A 14,388-nucleotide genomic window follows, 5' to 3' on the forward strand; every position below is an offset into this window, starting at 1 on the left:
TCTCTCATCATCCCTTCCCAATTCTTTCCCCTTTTCAATTTTTTTTGCTTTTTAGTTTTTTCCCTCTCAACATTTCTAAACAAAAAGCTTCCATTCTTCTTCCAAAATTCCCATCTCTCTCTCTCTCTCTCTCTCTCTCTCTCTCTCTCTCTCTCACCCCACCTTCCATTTTTGATAGTTTTGACACCTTTTTGAGCTTCTTTGATCCTCTTTAAGACTGCCCAAAATCCACCACAACCCAGAATCTTTGACACTTTTCTTTTTCTTCTTCTTTGCTAAATTCAAGGCTGACAGTTTGAATTACTTACCCAAAAAGAAAAACTTGACACTATCATTATCATCAATGTACTTCCATCAACTTTTTTCAACCCCTTGATTTTTGTTTCCCCTTCTCCTCCTCCTCCATCTCTCATTCAATCCCCCAAATCTTCAAGATCTCCCAATTGGATCTTCACCATTTCCTTCTTTTGTGCACATTTTATTTTCTATGTCTTGGCAAAACCAGCAGCATACACACATTACTCCCGTCGACAGGCAATGCAAAATCAGGAAGCGAGGCGGGTCTTCGTCGTCTTCCTCTTCCCTGGTCCGTAGGTACAGATTGAAGCGGGCAATTCTGGTGGGTAAGCGCGGCGGGTCGAGCACGCCGGTCCCGACTTGGAAGACGACTATAAGCGCCACCAGATCATCACCTTGCGCCGCCGTGATGATGCCTAATGCTGCTTCTGATGATGGTGAGGAGCTGGCAAAGCAGCAGCAGCGGCCGGCCTCGAAGGACGGTGGCGGCGGTGGCGGTAAAGGGAAGGGTGTGCCATTGTCAGTTTCAGCAAGAAAGCTCGCGGCCACTTTGTGGGAAATCAATGAAGTCCCTTTGAAAAAGAAGGATGCTAAAGCCATTAAAGAAATGAGAATCAGAGAGGGTGTTGCTCAAATGCCATCTTTAGCGGGTTCCTTGCCGCCAAAGTTATCAGATCCATCTTATACTCCTATTTCTGAGGTGGGTTTATTTTATTTTACTTTTCTTTTGTGCTTATGTTTCTCTCTTTTCTGTTTTTTTTTTTGGCTGTGAAAATATTGTTAATCTTTCTTTCTGGGTTTCTTGTTTTCCATATTATGTGCCACCATTTCCCTATGAGCTTTTGTTGTAAGAATTATTAGTTTTTTCCAGTTGGGAAGAGTTCTGTTTTTGCTGATATTATGGAAGGGTAATTTTTGTTTTGTTTTGTTGTTGTTGAATTTGAATTTCAAAGTTACTGTCTTTTTGGAAATTCTGCAGAAGAAAAATGGATCTGGAGGAGATGAAAACCAGAGAAGATTGTCGGCCGTTTCTCATAACCTTCATCTGACTGATTACCAATTGGGAGGTTTTGAGATTCATAGAAGTTCCAGTTTAACTGAGGTAAATAACCAATGCACATTAATCAGAGCATATCAGATTAGGTAAAAAGAGAGATGTTTGTGTCGTTTGTGGAATTTAATTTTCCCTTTAGTGTCAAAGGGGCACAAAATTATTTTTAAAAAAATGACAAGATGTTGACAGCGATTGTAGAAATTGGTCCCCATTAGATTTGTCTGATAAGAACCCATCTATCATAAATATCAAAAATAGTTTCCTGCCTTGTCATTTTCATTGAATAGTACATTTTTCTTTTCAAAAGTTCATTATCAATTTCATCACTTTCATGCTTAAGAAATGAGTTCTTGAAGAACCTATTTTGCGACTTGCTCCTGATAGGATTATTGTAATGCATTTGTTTGCATGATCAACTAGAATGTTTGTGACTTGAACTTTTTGAGCACAGAAATTTTGAATCTCTGTGAATATGTTAAGATGAACCTGCATATGGCTCCCTGGGGTTTCTAGGGTGAATTTCAAGGATGATAAACTTTAACACATGTTGATTGCATATCATTATTTGTAGGTCAAAGATCAATCTTGTGGAAAACCTGATCGAAAATGTGTAAATGGATTTACCTGTTTGAAGGAGGTTAGTAAGGGCCTTTCTACATCCAAGGAGCTCTTGAAAGTTCTTACACGCATTTGGGGTCTTGAAGAGCAGCATTCCTTAAGTACAACCTTGCTCTCAGCCTTACGAGTTGAGCTTGATCGAGCCCGTATCCAGGTTCATCAAATGATCCGAGAACAGAGGTCCAACTGCAACGAAATTGAGTACATCATGAGGCAGTTTGCAGAAGAAAAGGCGGCCTGGAAAAGCAAGGAGCGAGAGAGGGTACGTGCTGCCATAGCATGCATAGCGGAAGAACTTGAGGTGGAGAAGAAACTAAGAAGACAAACAGAACGGTTAAACAAGAAGCTTGGAAAAGAACTGGCTGATAAAGAGGCAGCTCTGTCAAAGGCCATGAAAGAGCTTGAGAGGGAGAAGAGGGCAAAAGAGATTTTTGAGCAAGTTTGTGATGAGTTAGCCACAGGTCTTGGGGAGGACAGAGCACAGGTGGAAGAACTAAAGAGAGAGTCGGAAAAAGTTCGAGAAGAGGTGGAGAAGGAGAGGGAAATGCTTCAGCTAGCTGATGTTTTGCGTGAGGAGAGAGTCCAGATGAAGCTCTCAGAAGCCAAATATCATTTTGAGGAGAAAAATGCAGCTGTGGAACAGCTGAGGAATGAGCTAGAGGCTCACTTGAGATCCAAAATGGGTGAAGGTAGTGGTGACTCTCCAGATTTGAAAAGGATCAAAGAACTTGAGGCTTATTTAAAGAAAATAAATTTCGGATCATTTCAGAGTGCAAAGAAAGAAGGGAATGGAATGGAAGTTGTTGCATATAGAGAAGAGTGTGATGATGAAGACGACTCAGGTGGTGATAGTGATCTTCATTCCATTGAATTAAACATGGACAATACCAACAGGAGCTACAAGTGGAGTTATGCTTTTGGAGATGATACTGAATATGATTCGAAAAGGACTTCAGTTGATAAACAATTTAAAGGAAGAAGATCTCTCTCTGAAAAAATTCAGTGGGAAAGCATATGCTTAAACAAAAATTCCAATGGAGTTGATCGGGAGTTTGGCATAAAAAGTCAAGGACATTCAGATGGGAATCATATGGAAAAATCCGAGCTTGTTCCTCAAACTCAAACACAAGAATATGAAGCTGAAACCAAGAAAAATGGATCTGCCAAGGGTCTCACAGACCTTAGATTATCCAATTCAAAGGTGGTACCTATCCAAAGCTTTGCCGGTACAACTTGCCAGTACCAATCCTTGCCGCAGAAGGATCCTGGAAGCGAAGTGTGTGGAAGTTAGACGGGTGTTGCGAGAGAGTGATTGAAAGCCCCCCTCCCGTGGCTATCAGGAAGAAGAAGCAAATGGCAGGATCAATGGAATATAGATGTTTGCATGTTATCTTATTTCTTCCAACAAAGCAATGCTTTGCTTGTTTTTTATTCTTCAAACCTTGCCATAAAATTGTTTGCATCAATCATGTTCACTGGTCACTCCTACAGATAGAACAATTGTATATACAATTTTATACAATGCTATATGAATCCAATATAATTTATTTTGAATTTTCGGAATTAGATTTGCAGCATGTTTAGTCCAAGTAAGAACGTTCAACTAAAATAAAAATCTCAGAACATAAAGAGAAAATCAAGAATGAAGAATCTGGTCAACCGTATCATGCTTGCTAAAATAAGAACTTTACATTCTGCATACATGACATTGTCTGCAGCTCGTACCTTCATCAGCAACATCTTTTGCATACGCAGGATATAATGTCAATAGAATCAAAGATTCAGCAGATCTGTTCCGCCCATACATATGCTAGTTATGAGAAAAATGTTACTCAGGCATATCCAAATATTTATAGCGTCGCATGGCACCCTGATGTACTCAATAATTTTTGTTCATTCTTCATGACATCTTATTTTAAATAAACAGTCCTATTATGATATTCTATTTAGTGTTTCTGTTCTTGCCCATGTCCTATTTCCCCACCCACTCTTTTCACTTGAAGATTATCTTCTTTCTTTTGGGTCAAAGTTTGGAAGGGGGAGTGGGGAGGTGTCATTAGGGTTTGAACTTGAGACTGAATGCAAATGCTCTTACCACTGAGCTATGGACCCGTTGGCTTTTCACTCGAAGTTTATCATCCCACCCCTTTATCGTCATCTTTTGTTTTTCCTCCCATGAACCCTAACTTCATTCTCTAATTAAATTTGCATTAGTGCTGTTCCGTCATGGTTGAGGCACAACAATGACACCCCAACCAAAATGAATCAATAGAATGTTATGCCAAATATTTGTGAGCCCAAAAATATACCGTACTGGTCAAGTAATTTTACCAACATTTGATGCACACACTACCATATCTAAGAAATTACAGCTGGATCAAAATTGAATTCGATTAAATTCTACTCAGGCTTTTCTTTCATAAGCAAATTCGGTTGCATTCAACATCTTTCGTTTTTTTGCTGGCCCAAAAATTTTACAAATAGAAGATTGAATGCTGGCCCAAAAATTTTACAAATAGAAGATTGAATAATATGGTTGATGGAGAAGATGATTTTAAGGGGCTATTTCATTTCTTTATTTATTTACTTGGCTCCTCAGAGGTCATTTTACAAGATGGTAAACTTTTCATTAATATTTTCATTAAAAGATGGATGGAGAAATAGGGCAGGAGAGTGGAAGTAGATTCTTTCCTTCTTTTGGTCGAAAAGCCGCACTCATTCTATTTCAATCACTCAACAAGTTTGAGCAAATATGTCTATGAACTTGATCTCAATAGCCATAGGAAAGTACACAACCATATCAATTTAAACTTCATAAGCACCAACTCTTTTTGGGTACCAATCAGTACTTAGGTTTCACTTTTGAGGAAGCAGAAACATACACCAAGGCAAGAAATGGCCCAGTCTACGGAGGAAATACAACAGCAATAATACATATATCTACAAAGGCTCGTCCTTTATTAGTGAACAGGTCTACATTTTTGCGAACCACGCGCAGATAGAAAACAGGCGAAAACCAATTATGGTGTATGTGAGACTTCAGTCTTTGTTGAGGCCGACACAAAAGTCACTGGATTTGTTGGATGGTCCTTGACAGTCAAGCTAAGCACTTCAGGCCGTGAATAGTGTCCAACCACATCGAAAGCAAATTTCTCCCTCGCTATTTCTCCAAGATCTATGCACCATTATTTGGACAGTAACAAAATCAGTGCTTAAACAAAAGAACTCAAAATTTACAGCAAAAGACAAGTACAGATAGTTTTACTACAGATGGAATGCATCTCCCTTCGCATAGAGTTTTATTGTTCGAATTTTTGGTCTTGCAATGTCCACTATATGAGGGTCTTCTGTAGGTAAACTACTTTGGTTCGAATTTACACCATATTTTATCCATGACTAAACTTTATTAGATTCCTACTAGGCTTAGAGAAGGTCAATATAACTATTTAAGGAATATGGATGTTCCTGCAATTTCACTCGCAGTTGAAGTTTCTCTAATTTCCACTAAATCCCAAATGTAACTTAAAATTAAGGCTTATTATCACAAAACATCCCTGAGGTTTACGAAACTATCAGATTGCATCCTTAATGTTTTTTTGTGTCACTTATGGTCCTCAAGGTTAGTATGTGCAATCACAAATGGTCCCTGACGTTAGGTTCTGTCAAAAACTCTGTTAGTTTGCTATCGTGGCATACATATATATCACAAAACATCCCTGAGGTTTACACACTTATCACAAATGGTCCTTACGAATTTTTTTTTATAAAAATTTAAAATTCATAAAATTTTGGTTTTCTTTTTAAAATTATTTATAAATGAAAAAACAATTTATAGAAAGATTTTAATCTTGAGGACCATTTATGAACCCTAAACCTTTAGTTTTTTTTTCATTTTTAAATTTTATGAATTTTAAATTATTTTTTAAAAACTTCATTAGTTTGTTGATGTGGCATATATATGGAGCCCACATCTACAATAATATAGTGTCACATGTATTTAAAATTTAATATATATTTTAAAATAATTATAATTCATAAAATTTTAAAAAGAAAACAAAAATTTTATGAATTTTAAATTAAAATTTTTTTTGTAAGGACCATTTATGATAGGTGTGTGAACCTCAAGGATGTTTTGTGATATACATATATGCCACGTCAGCAAACTAACGGAGTTTTTGACGGAACCTAACGGTAGGGACCATTTGTGATCATGCATGCTAACTTTGAGGACCACGAATGACAAAAAAAAAAAATTAAGGATGCAATCTGATAGTTTCGTAAACCTTAGGGACGTTTTGTGATAATAAGCCTAAAATCAATATTAGCACACCTTGCAATATAGATACTTAATTGATGTTACCGGAGCACTATATAAACAGATGGCATACCAAGATCTGCTGAGATGAGTGCCTCCCCATCGTAATTGGGTCCAGCGAGAATAGCCCCTGATGGTGATATAATGACACTGCCTCCAGCACAGACAACAGAATCTGGAGTAAGTTCCTCTTCTGTGCCGGCAAATACATATTCTGGAGGAGGGGGGTAGTCTTTCCTTCGACAGAATTGATTGGATGATAAGACAAAACACCCACCCTCTAAAGCAATATGAGTCATTGATGCTTGCCATACATCCCTGGAATCAGCGGTAGGGGCACAATATATTTCAATGCCTGCACACAACAAAGCATCCTGCATCAAATCTCAGTATTAAAGATAATAGAATCAAAAGCGGAACTAAGAATGCATTTAAACCCCACAAATAAATGCATCGGTATTCACATTGAGTAGAAAACTGTTATTCAACTTAAAACACTTACAGATGTTCTTCAGTCATTAAATTGCAAAAGGACACATCATAGTATCAAAAGCGGCTAAGAACACATTTAAACTCCACAAAGAAATACCTTGTTTCTAACATACAGATGTATTCACATTGAGTAGAAAACTGTTTTCAACTAAAAACACTTACAGATGGTCTTCAGTTATTAAGTTGCAAAAGAAAGTAGCTGGGAAAAGTCGTGTATTGGATACAATGCCAAGTTGCTAAGAAAAACCAGATTATGCCACAAATGTTGGCAGACCATTCTGGGTTTTAAGGAAGAAGTGTCAATCAAGGTTGTATCTTATTTTAATTTGAGCCCAACTGAAAGGCACATACTCCACATATCGCAGAGGAACTTAGCAATTGACTCAATCCAACATAAAGATCGCAAAATAGTATACTTAATCCAAGTACCCAGTTGGCCAAATAATCCTTTTAACCCGATATCAGCCTCTATAGTGCCACCTATGAAAAGCCATCCCCTCCTCATATAACACTGAACTAAATTGTTAAAATATGAGTTCCAAAACAAGAAGAAAGGAGAAGAAAAAACAATTGCATAAGCAGCTTAGAAGAAAATTGAAGTATTTACAAAAGTGAGTCAGAACAAATTAATTAAGTGCGGATTTCAAAATTTCCTGGAAAAAATAACTAACCTTTAGCATACATTGCTGTCCTTAGTAGTGGCATCCTATTTTCCCAACAAATGGCAGCACCTATTTTTCCAATTGGAGTCTCAAACACGGGAATTGTGGAGCCATCTCCAAACCCCCAAATAATTCGCTCCAATGCTGTGGGCATGATTTTTCGGTGCTTTCCCAAGTAGGAACCTTGAGAATCAAAAAACAGAACAGTGCAATAGAGTGTATATCCATCTCTCTCTATCACACCCATTACCAAGAATACCTTGTACTTTCCAGCCATTGCTGCCAATCGATCAACTTCAGGACCTGCATTAGTTAATAAAAATAGTCAAACCACATATTCATACTTTGACAGTTCCATTGCCAGCCCGAACCCGGGTCAAATAATGACAGTTTTGGCATGCATTGTTTGTCTTCATTTTGATTTAAGACCAGGAAATTATAGCATGCCTCGGTAGACTTATTAACACTTGATGTTCCACTCAAAATTTGAATTTCATATATTAGGAGAATAATAAGCAAACTTGGATAACTTCTACCACAATTAGTTGATAAAATCCATGTGCTAAAATAGAGGTGTAGAATGGGTCGCACTGAGCGAGCACACCACCCACTATTTGGGCACATTTGTGCCTGGCATCGAGCTGGCAATGGAACTGTCAAAGTATGAATAATAACCACTTGTGCTCGGCCCTGGGCCAGCATGGGCACGAGGCACATGCAGATTCGTTCCCATGTCATGCCTATATTGTGCCTTAGTTATGCCATGTCATTATTAGCACGGGGTCCATGTCAGAATTTCTTTTGACAGATGTAGAAAAAGCAGGAGAATGGGAGGGGGGCAGAGAGATAGTTGTGTGGAAAATGAATAAAATGGGTATTTACAAGAAAAAACGAAGCAAAAAACACACAAAAAACAAAATAAAAGGCCAACGGGTTGGCTGGTTTGCAGCACTCATGCGTTTAAAACATATGAACAAACAGGCAGGCTTGACTCAACTGTGCCAGGCATGGCATACAGGGCAGATGGCAAGGAATAACTCTGTTGCACTATGCCAATTTTAAGAACGCATTCCCTGCTATAATTGGAACTCAGAAGGGTAGAAGGAGTGAGAGAATACAAGATGACTAAATAATGTGGATTTTTTGTGCGCGGCTGCAGGATTTAACAGCTTATGAGAGAAATTGTACAAGTTCAAAATACCTAACAACTTTCACCTTTGGAGACATTGTTCTCCGAGGCTGCAATTAACTGATTACGAGCTGCATTGACATGCCCACACTTCTCATGCCAAACACTGGCATCCCTTTTTGCCAAATAAAAAGAGTTAAGATGCTCAGTTCCATTCCATGCTTTGAGAAGCCATTTTCCCATGAAATCAATTTTTACATAACTTGTTTGCTAAGTGAGAAAGATAAATTTATAGTATAACCAACAACAGCAAAAGAAATTGAAACCTTTTCCCTTTCTTTTCTTGTTGCTTTTGCATCCAAATATTCACTAGACTCATGGAATATAACTTTCTTAGGAAAAAGGAGCATAAATTATTTCTCTTCACTTCAACAAAGCTAAGAACTTATAGCTACCAATAGTTGCATTTCAATTTTAACCATAAACTGACATTTAACCACACCCATTGCAGTTTAAGTAAACACAACACAAGTTAATTTCTTTTCTTGAATAAAGCAATGAACTTATTGCACGTAATAGTTCACTTCAAAACACTACTCAATCAAATAATGAATTCAATTCATTTCAGTTTCTTATGCATAACCAATGCATCAAATCATCAAAAATGAAAAGGACAAGGTAGATTTACCAGGAACATCAATGGCTGAAGCATGATACTTTCGGAACTCTTCTTTACCCTTAGCTGTTCTGTTCCCAATGACAATGCCAAAATTTGACCCACGTGGATAACCACCCACAAAAGCTTCCGGAAACACAACCAGCTGGGCACCATACCCAGCTGCTTCAGCCAATAACCTCTCAGCCTTATCTACGCATACAATCAGAAATCAGAACCACCAAACTACAAATATTTTCAATTTAACCAAGAAACCTGGATGCAGCATCTAAAATGAATCAGATGAAAGTCATATCCCCAAAGCTTATTTGCCAACATAATCAGGATTCAAAAAAATAGAAAGATAACAACATCTGAAAAATATACTTCAATAAATTTGGCTATGCATATTCTTTTACAAATACGTCAGCTTGACCAAGACCATATGTGCATTAGTCTTACAGAGGACTCCTCAAACAAAACCATACTGGGAAATGTACAGGCAACCCCCATGGGGTTCACCCCATTTGACACATGACCTTGTGGTTTGTTTTCTGAAAATTAAATTCATTGAGGGTTCTTCCGTTAGTCAAATCTGGTTAACGGAAAATAGATTACATGCTGGCACCTGAAAACATATCTATTGTAACATGCAAAAACTACTTCCTTGTGACTATGTTACCCCTTCTCCCCAATTTTGCTCTAAAAGTACTTTAGCCTTTCAAATAATGGGGGATGGATTGATCAAAGGAAGAGACTAATTCGTATTAGTTAACTAGAGTAAGATTTACACACACACACATACACACAAAAAAAAAGAAAAAAAAAGAAAAAAACTAGTCAAATATATAAAACCGCAATAATCTTGAACATTGGATCATATTAATTTGCTTAGTGATTAAAATAACAAAAGGTTCCAACTTTTCAAAGGATTAGCAAGATTTACAAGTTGCTTACCAAAAATATAGTGAAACAATTAACTGAACAAGCCAAAAAGTAGAAATGCAGTGATCTTCCAAAACCCAGAAGACAAAAAACAAAATTTCTTGATTGGGAAAGTAGCATAAATACTCAAGAGTACAAGCAAACTAAGAAGTTAAAAGGCTTAGAGAAAGTACCTAAAGTGGCAGGAGTGTCGTAGAAGACAGTGGAGGCTTGCACCACGGTGGCTCGAACAGTGGGTGCGGAGGGGTCAGCACCCATCTCAACCTCGGCGACCAGAGCTGGAGATGGGACCAGAGCCATTTTTAATCTCCTCCTTTTGTTTGGTTTTGGAATATTGGTTGGTGTATTTTCTCTCTGTATATCTGAACAATGACAAATCAATTTTGTATCCGGGAAGATTCCATTTCAATGACTGTCAAACAGTCAACATTTTCCACTCGAAACGGCTAAATCAAATTTGTTTTCGCTTGTGTTTTTTTATTAGGGATTCATTATATAAAATGGATTTTAAAAACACATATAAGGTTGATTTACAATTGAACAAAGGAAATTCAAACTTTTTATAAATTAAAAAATTGTCATTGGTTTTTTAAAACAAGCCAAACCTTAAAACTTCATTAAAACACTCAATATGACATCAAAGTAAGAGTATATAACTAAATCAATCCCGATCTCTTGGACCACAGGAGTCCAAGAGATTTGTGGTCACCCACCGTTGGATGTAAATTCAATGGTTCAAAAAAGTTTTTTAAAAGGAGTGTAAGAGTGAGTGAACCGTTGAATTTACATCCAACGGTGAGTGACCACAAATCTCTTGGACCCCTGTAGTCTAAGAGATCAGGACTGATAACTAAATATCTTCTTCTTTTTTTCGCTTGTGTTTTGTGTGTGGAGTTGTTTGCAACTGTCTGGTTGAAAAATCGCACGTGTTCAATAAATAAAGGATTTTATTGCAAAACGTCCTTAAGGTTCACGAAATTATCATGTAAAGTCTTTATATTATTTTGTGGCATTAGTGGTCCTTAGACCTCGTTTGGTTCATGGTTAAGGAGGCTTGGGGAGGGGAAATCAATTGTTTTCCCATGGTTGGTAAGTCCATGCATGAGAAATCGTTGCTTGGCACATAAGAAAGTAAGGGGGAAAGTGAAGCCCTCATTCCAACTTGGGTTTTGTTTTCCCTCATCATGGGAAAGTTTGGGAAAATGAGCCAATATTAAATACACATTTTTTATGACTATTTTGTCCTTATTAGTAATTTAGAATTATAATATATCATTAAATGCATTTTTTTATTTGATTTGATATGGGTATAATTGAAAAATTATACAAACTTTGTTTTCCATTCTTACTAAAAACAAACATGAGAAAGGAAATAAGGTGATATCTCTTAGTTACTTTCTCCACATTACCAAACGTGGGAAATGAATCTTCCATTTTCCATGTGACACCTTGACCCAATTTTAACCATATATTTAATCTATTTAATTGTGAAATTATAATTTTGCCCTTGGGATAGGGTCATTTGGGTCACTTTTTAATCCGGTAGGATTTTTGGGAATTGAATGGCATCGTTGCATAGAGCTCGTCTATATGAGTTTGTAGACACGTAGTACGCTCACATTGGAGTTTTAATGAAGAAGTTACAGTAAACAGAAGTGTAGTGACACAATCGCAAATATTTCAAAGTCAGATTTTAAAAACCACTCAGCCCTTCTCTCTCTCTCTCTCTCTCTCTCTCTCTCTCTCTCTCTCTCTCCTCCCCTCGTGACAAAACAGCGCCAATTCTTTGATGGGCGATAACTCTCTCCTCCGGCCGCCATTGGCCATGAAACCACCTCCATTAGAACCGGCTCGGCCCCCTCTTCCTGTTTCTCCCATTCTCCGACGGGCTCAGCCTCTCCTGAGCCAGCGGTAGCTCGAAAACTGCTCGATTTTTCTCTAAATTTTTTGCGTTGTTTCCAACGACTCTGGCGACGGAATTTGTCAATCCAGGTACATTTATTCACCTATTCAACATGATCTAGCTAATGGTTAGGTTGGTTAGGATCAATTTTGAAGTTTTGAAGCTCAATTTAGGATCTAATTTTTGACCGATTTTTGGCTTGATTTTCCAGCAAGCTCCGACCAGTTTTTGGACGTGGCCCAAGAACAAAAGTTGCTCCCCTAGTTGTCTTGATCATGTAGGTGTAGGTATTGTCAAGTGTTTTGAGAATTTTTCCATCGCCGAAATTTTCTCAAGACACCCACATGCGTCGGCAGCCTGTATGGCTGCGCTTGGGCTATGGGGTGGTGGCCCATTGTGTACTAAAATGTTCCCTATGTCGTCCCGAGTACGACAGTATGCTCGGATTTGAATTTGGTTATCGTTTGACGATCGAAAGGATTTACGCATAGGTGATATCCGGGTTCGATATGTTTGGACCTTTGGATCAGCATCATTTCCAAGTATGTTGTTCTTTGTACCTCTAAAATCATGTAGGAACTCACGGATCGAGGATCAGAGTCCTGGATACTTCGAATCAATGATTCAAAGTTTACGTAAAACGGTGGCTGTCCGACTGTGCGATCGAGAACGATCCGACCACTTGATTGAGACCAAACTTCCAGAATGTGTTTAGTAGACTTGATTGAACTCATAGGAACTTTCGGATCGGAAATTTGAGGTCATGGGCTCGCGGGTTCGGTTGACCAAATTTGGGAAGTTTGACCACTTGGTTGACCGAGAGTCTTTCGACGTTATTTCACCTTTCGAAATGCGTAGTTGGACCTTAGAAACTCCCCGTTCGTCGTACACACACTTTGGATTCCAGGAAAAGTAGGAGTTTGTTTTAACGTTCTTGTTTGAAGTGACTTAATTTAATCTAGCCCTAATGTTCTTCAATTGGTACTTAGGCTTAGCGTGCTCAGCAAGTAGAACCTTCTCATGTCAGGTAGCTTCGGACTTTCTGTGAGTGGACTTTGTTTTTAAATAAGAATTATTTTCAAAAGTGGAAAGCTATGCATATAGATATTTATATTGGGATAATTTGATTGTTGAAACTTTAATATTGTTTTAATATTTCTTTATAGTATTTTATGGAATCATTGGTATGTTTTTGGATACTTGAAGGTCGTGGTTATATTGGGTTGACTTATTGCTATCTTGAGAGCTATTAGCTATGTTTTGAATATGGATATTTTGGGATTCGTATTTTTGACACAAGTGATGTCCAGTTGTCTAGGGATATGTGTTGGGTACATGGGATTGTTGGAAAGAGATTATGGAATGGGATTTGGGTTGTGGTTTATGTTAGTCTGGAGTGCTTTTAGCACTACCCTATGTACCTCCTCGGCGCTTGGATACTTGGATTGGATACTTGGTAATATTGGATACTTGGATATGTCGGAACCTGGGCACCCTTGACGAGGCGTTTCATAGAACCTCAGTGGAGTAGTCTGCGCACGTAGGACTTGTCATAGGCGCATGAGTATTGAGGATTCTACTGTGCGTGCTGGTCAGCCTAGTCTGCCGGTTGGACGGCTTGTTTCCTAGCCACATGGTCAATTAAGGATTCTTCCATGTGGTCTAATCAAACAATCCCCTGGTTGGATTGTTTCCCCGATACAAGTTTGGTAGTGGTCATACCTATATATATATACATATATACCTTTATTCTTATTTATTGGTGAGGATCCTTCCTCTCCCGCTGTGCCAACGGGCAAGCGTTTTGGGGGAGAGTGGTTCGGAAAAAAGGGAAAAGTTTTTAGTAGGTTTGGGTATTAGTATACCATTACGGGATATGGATTTCACTTTGGTTTTAATTGAACTATATATTTATATATCAGTTTTGAATGCTTGTTTTGGCATCGTTTTCCAAACGGTGGGGTTAGTATGTTGTTTTCAAGTATGATAAAACTTTGTTTTTGTTCACTCACAAGTTTTCAGTTTTGTGCCCCCTAGGCAGTAACTTGATCTGAGCCGAGCGATCGAGCCAAGACTTAAATTTTCTAGCCCTGAACTTCTGTAGGGCAATCTTTCTTTGTTTCTATTTCTGTTGAACTTTGTTTTCGGTTGTAAATTGAACTCCTCTAGAATTGCTTTGTTATCACACATGATATGATTGGATGTAAGGCCGGAGGCCTATTATGTAAAATGTGTGCTATTGCATTGTGCATGCTACTGGTTGAAAATATTTATTGTGTTTTTGACAAGTTGAAATTTTTGGGAAAAGTCCATTTTTC

The 14,388-nt window shown here is 38.0% G+C and overlaps 2 protein-coding genes across 2 annotated transcripts; one reads left to right on the forward strand and one right to left on the reverse strand.

Moving 5' to 3' along the window:
- On the forward strand, positions 1 to 3,516 carry LOC117629699 (uncharacterized protein At5g41620). The gene is made up of 3 exons (XM_034362265.1): positions 1 to 997; positions 1,277 to 1,399; positions 1,923 to 3,516. Exons 1-3 carry the CDS (start codon positions 488 to 490, stop codon positions 3,258 to 3,260), a joined length of 1,971 nt encoding a protein of 656 aa, XP_034218156.1. The 5' UTR covers positions 1 to 487; the 3' UTR covers positions 3,261 to 3,516.
- Positions 3,517 to 4,724: 1,208 nt separating this feature from the next.
- Positions 4,725 to 10,662, reverse strand: LOC117631340 (bifunctional nitrilase/nitrile hydratase NIT4A). Its single transcript, XM_034364439.1, has 5 exons — positions 10,341 to 10,662; positions 9,256 to 9,435; positions 7,448 to 7,741; positions 6,358 to 6,639; positions 4,725 to 5,144 (listed from the first exon to the last, which is right to left on the reverse strand). The coding sequence occupies exons 1-5, from the start codon at positions 10,465 to 10,467 to the stop codon at positions 4,990 to 4,992; spliced, it is 1,038 nt and encodes a 345-aa protein (XP_034220330.1). The 5' UTR covers positions 10,468 to 10,662; the 3' UTR covers positions 4,725 to 4,989.
- Between the last annotated feature and the right edge of the window lie 3,726 nt (positions 10,663 to 14,388).

The sequence above is a fragment of the Prunus dulcis genome, chromosome 6 (assembly GCF_902201215.1).
Source record: "Prunus dulcis chromosome 6, ALMONDv2, whole genome shotgun sequence".
NCBI lineage: Eukaryota > Viridiplantae > Streptophyta > Magnoliopsida > Rosales > Rosaceae > Prunus > Prunus dulcis.

Excerpts from the sequence above, each read along its gene's own strand:
- LOC117629699 (XM_034362265.1), top strand. The coding sequence starts at position 488 with ATGTCTTGGCAAAACCAGCAGCATACACACATTACTCCCGTCGACAGG. Across the intron at positions 998-1,276 it reads CTTATACTCCTATTTCTGAG|AAGAAAAATGGATCTGGAGG; the intron begins GTGGGTTTATTT and ends GAAATTCTGCAG. Across the intron at positions 1,400-1,922 it reads GAAGTTCCAGTTTAACTGAG|GTCAAAGATCAATCTTGTGG; the intron begins GTAAATAACCAA and ends CATTATTTGTAG.
- LOC117631340 (XM_034364439.1), bottom strand. The coding sequence starts at position 10,467 with ATGGCTCTGGTCCCATCTCCAGCTCTGGTCGCCGAGGTTGAGATGGGT. Across the intron at positions 7,742-9,255 it reads TTCAGCCATTGATGTTCCTG|GTCCTGAAGTTGATCGATTG; the intron begins GTAAATCTACCT and ends TAACTAATGCAG. Across the intron at positions 6,640-7,447 it reads GACAGCAATGTATGCTAAAG|GCATTGAAATATATTGTGCC; the intron begins GTTAGTTATTTT and ends TGTTGTGTGCAG.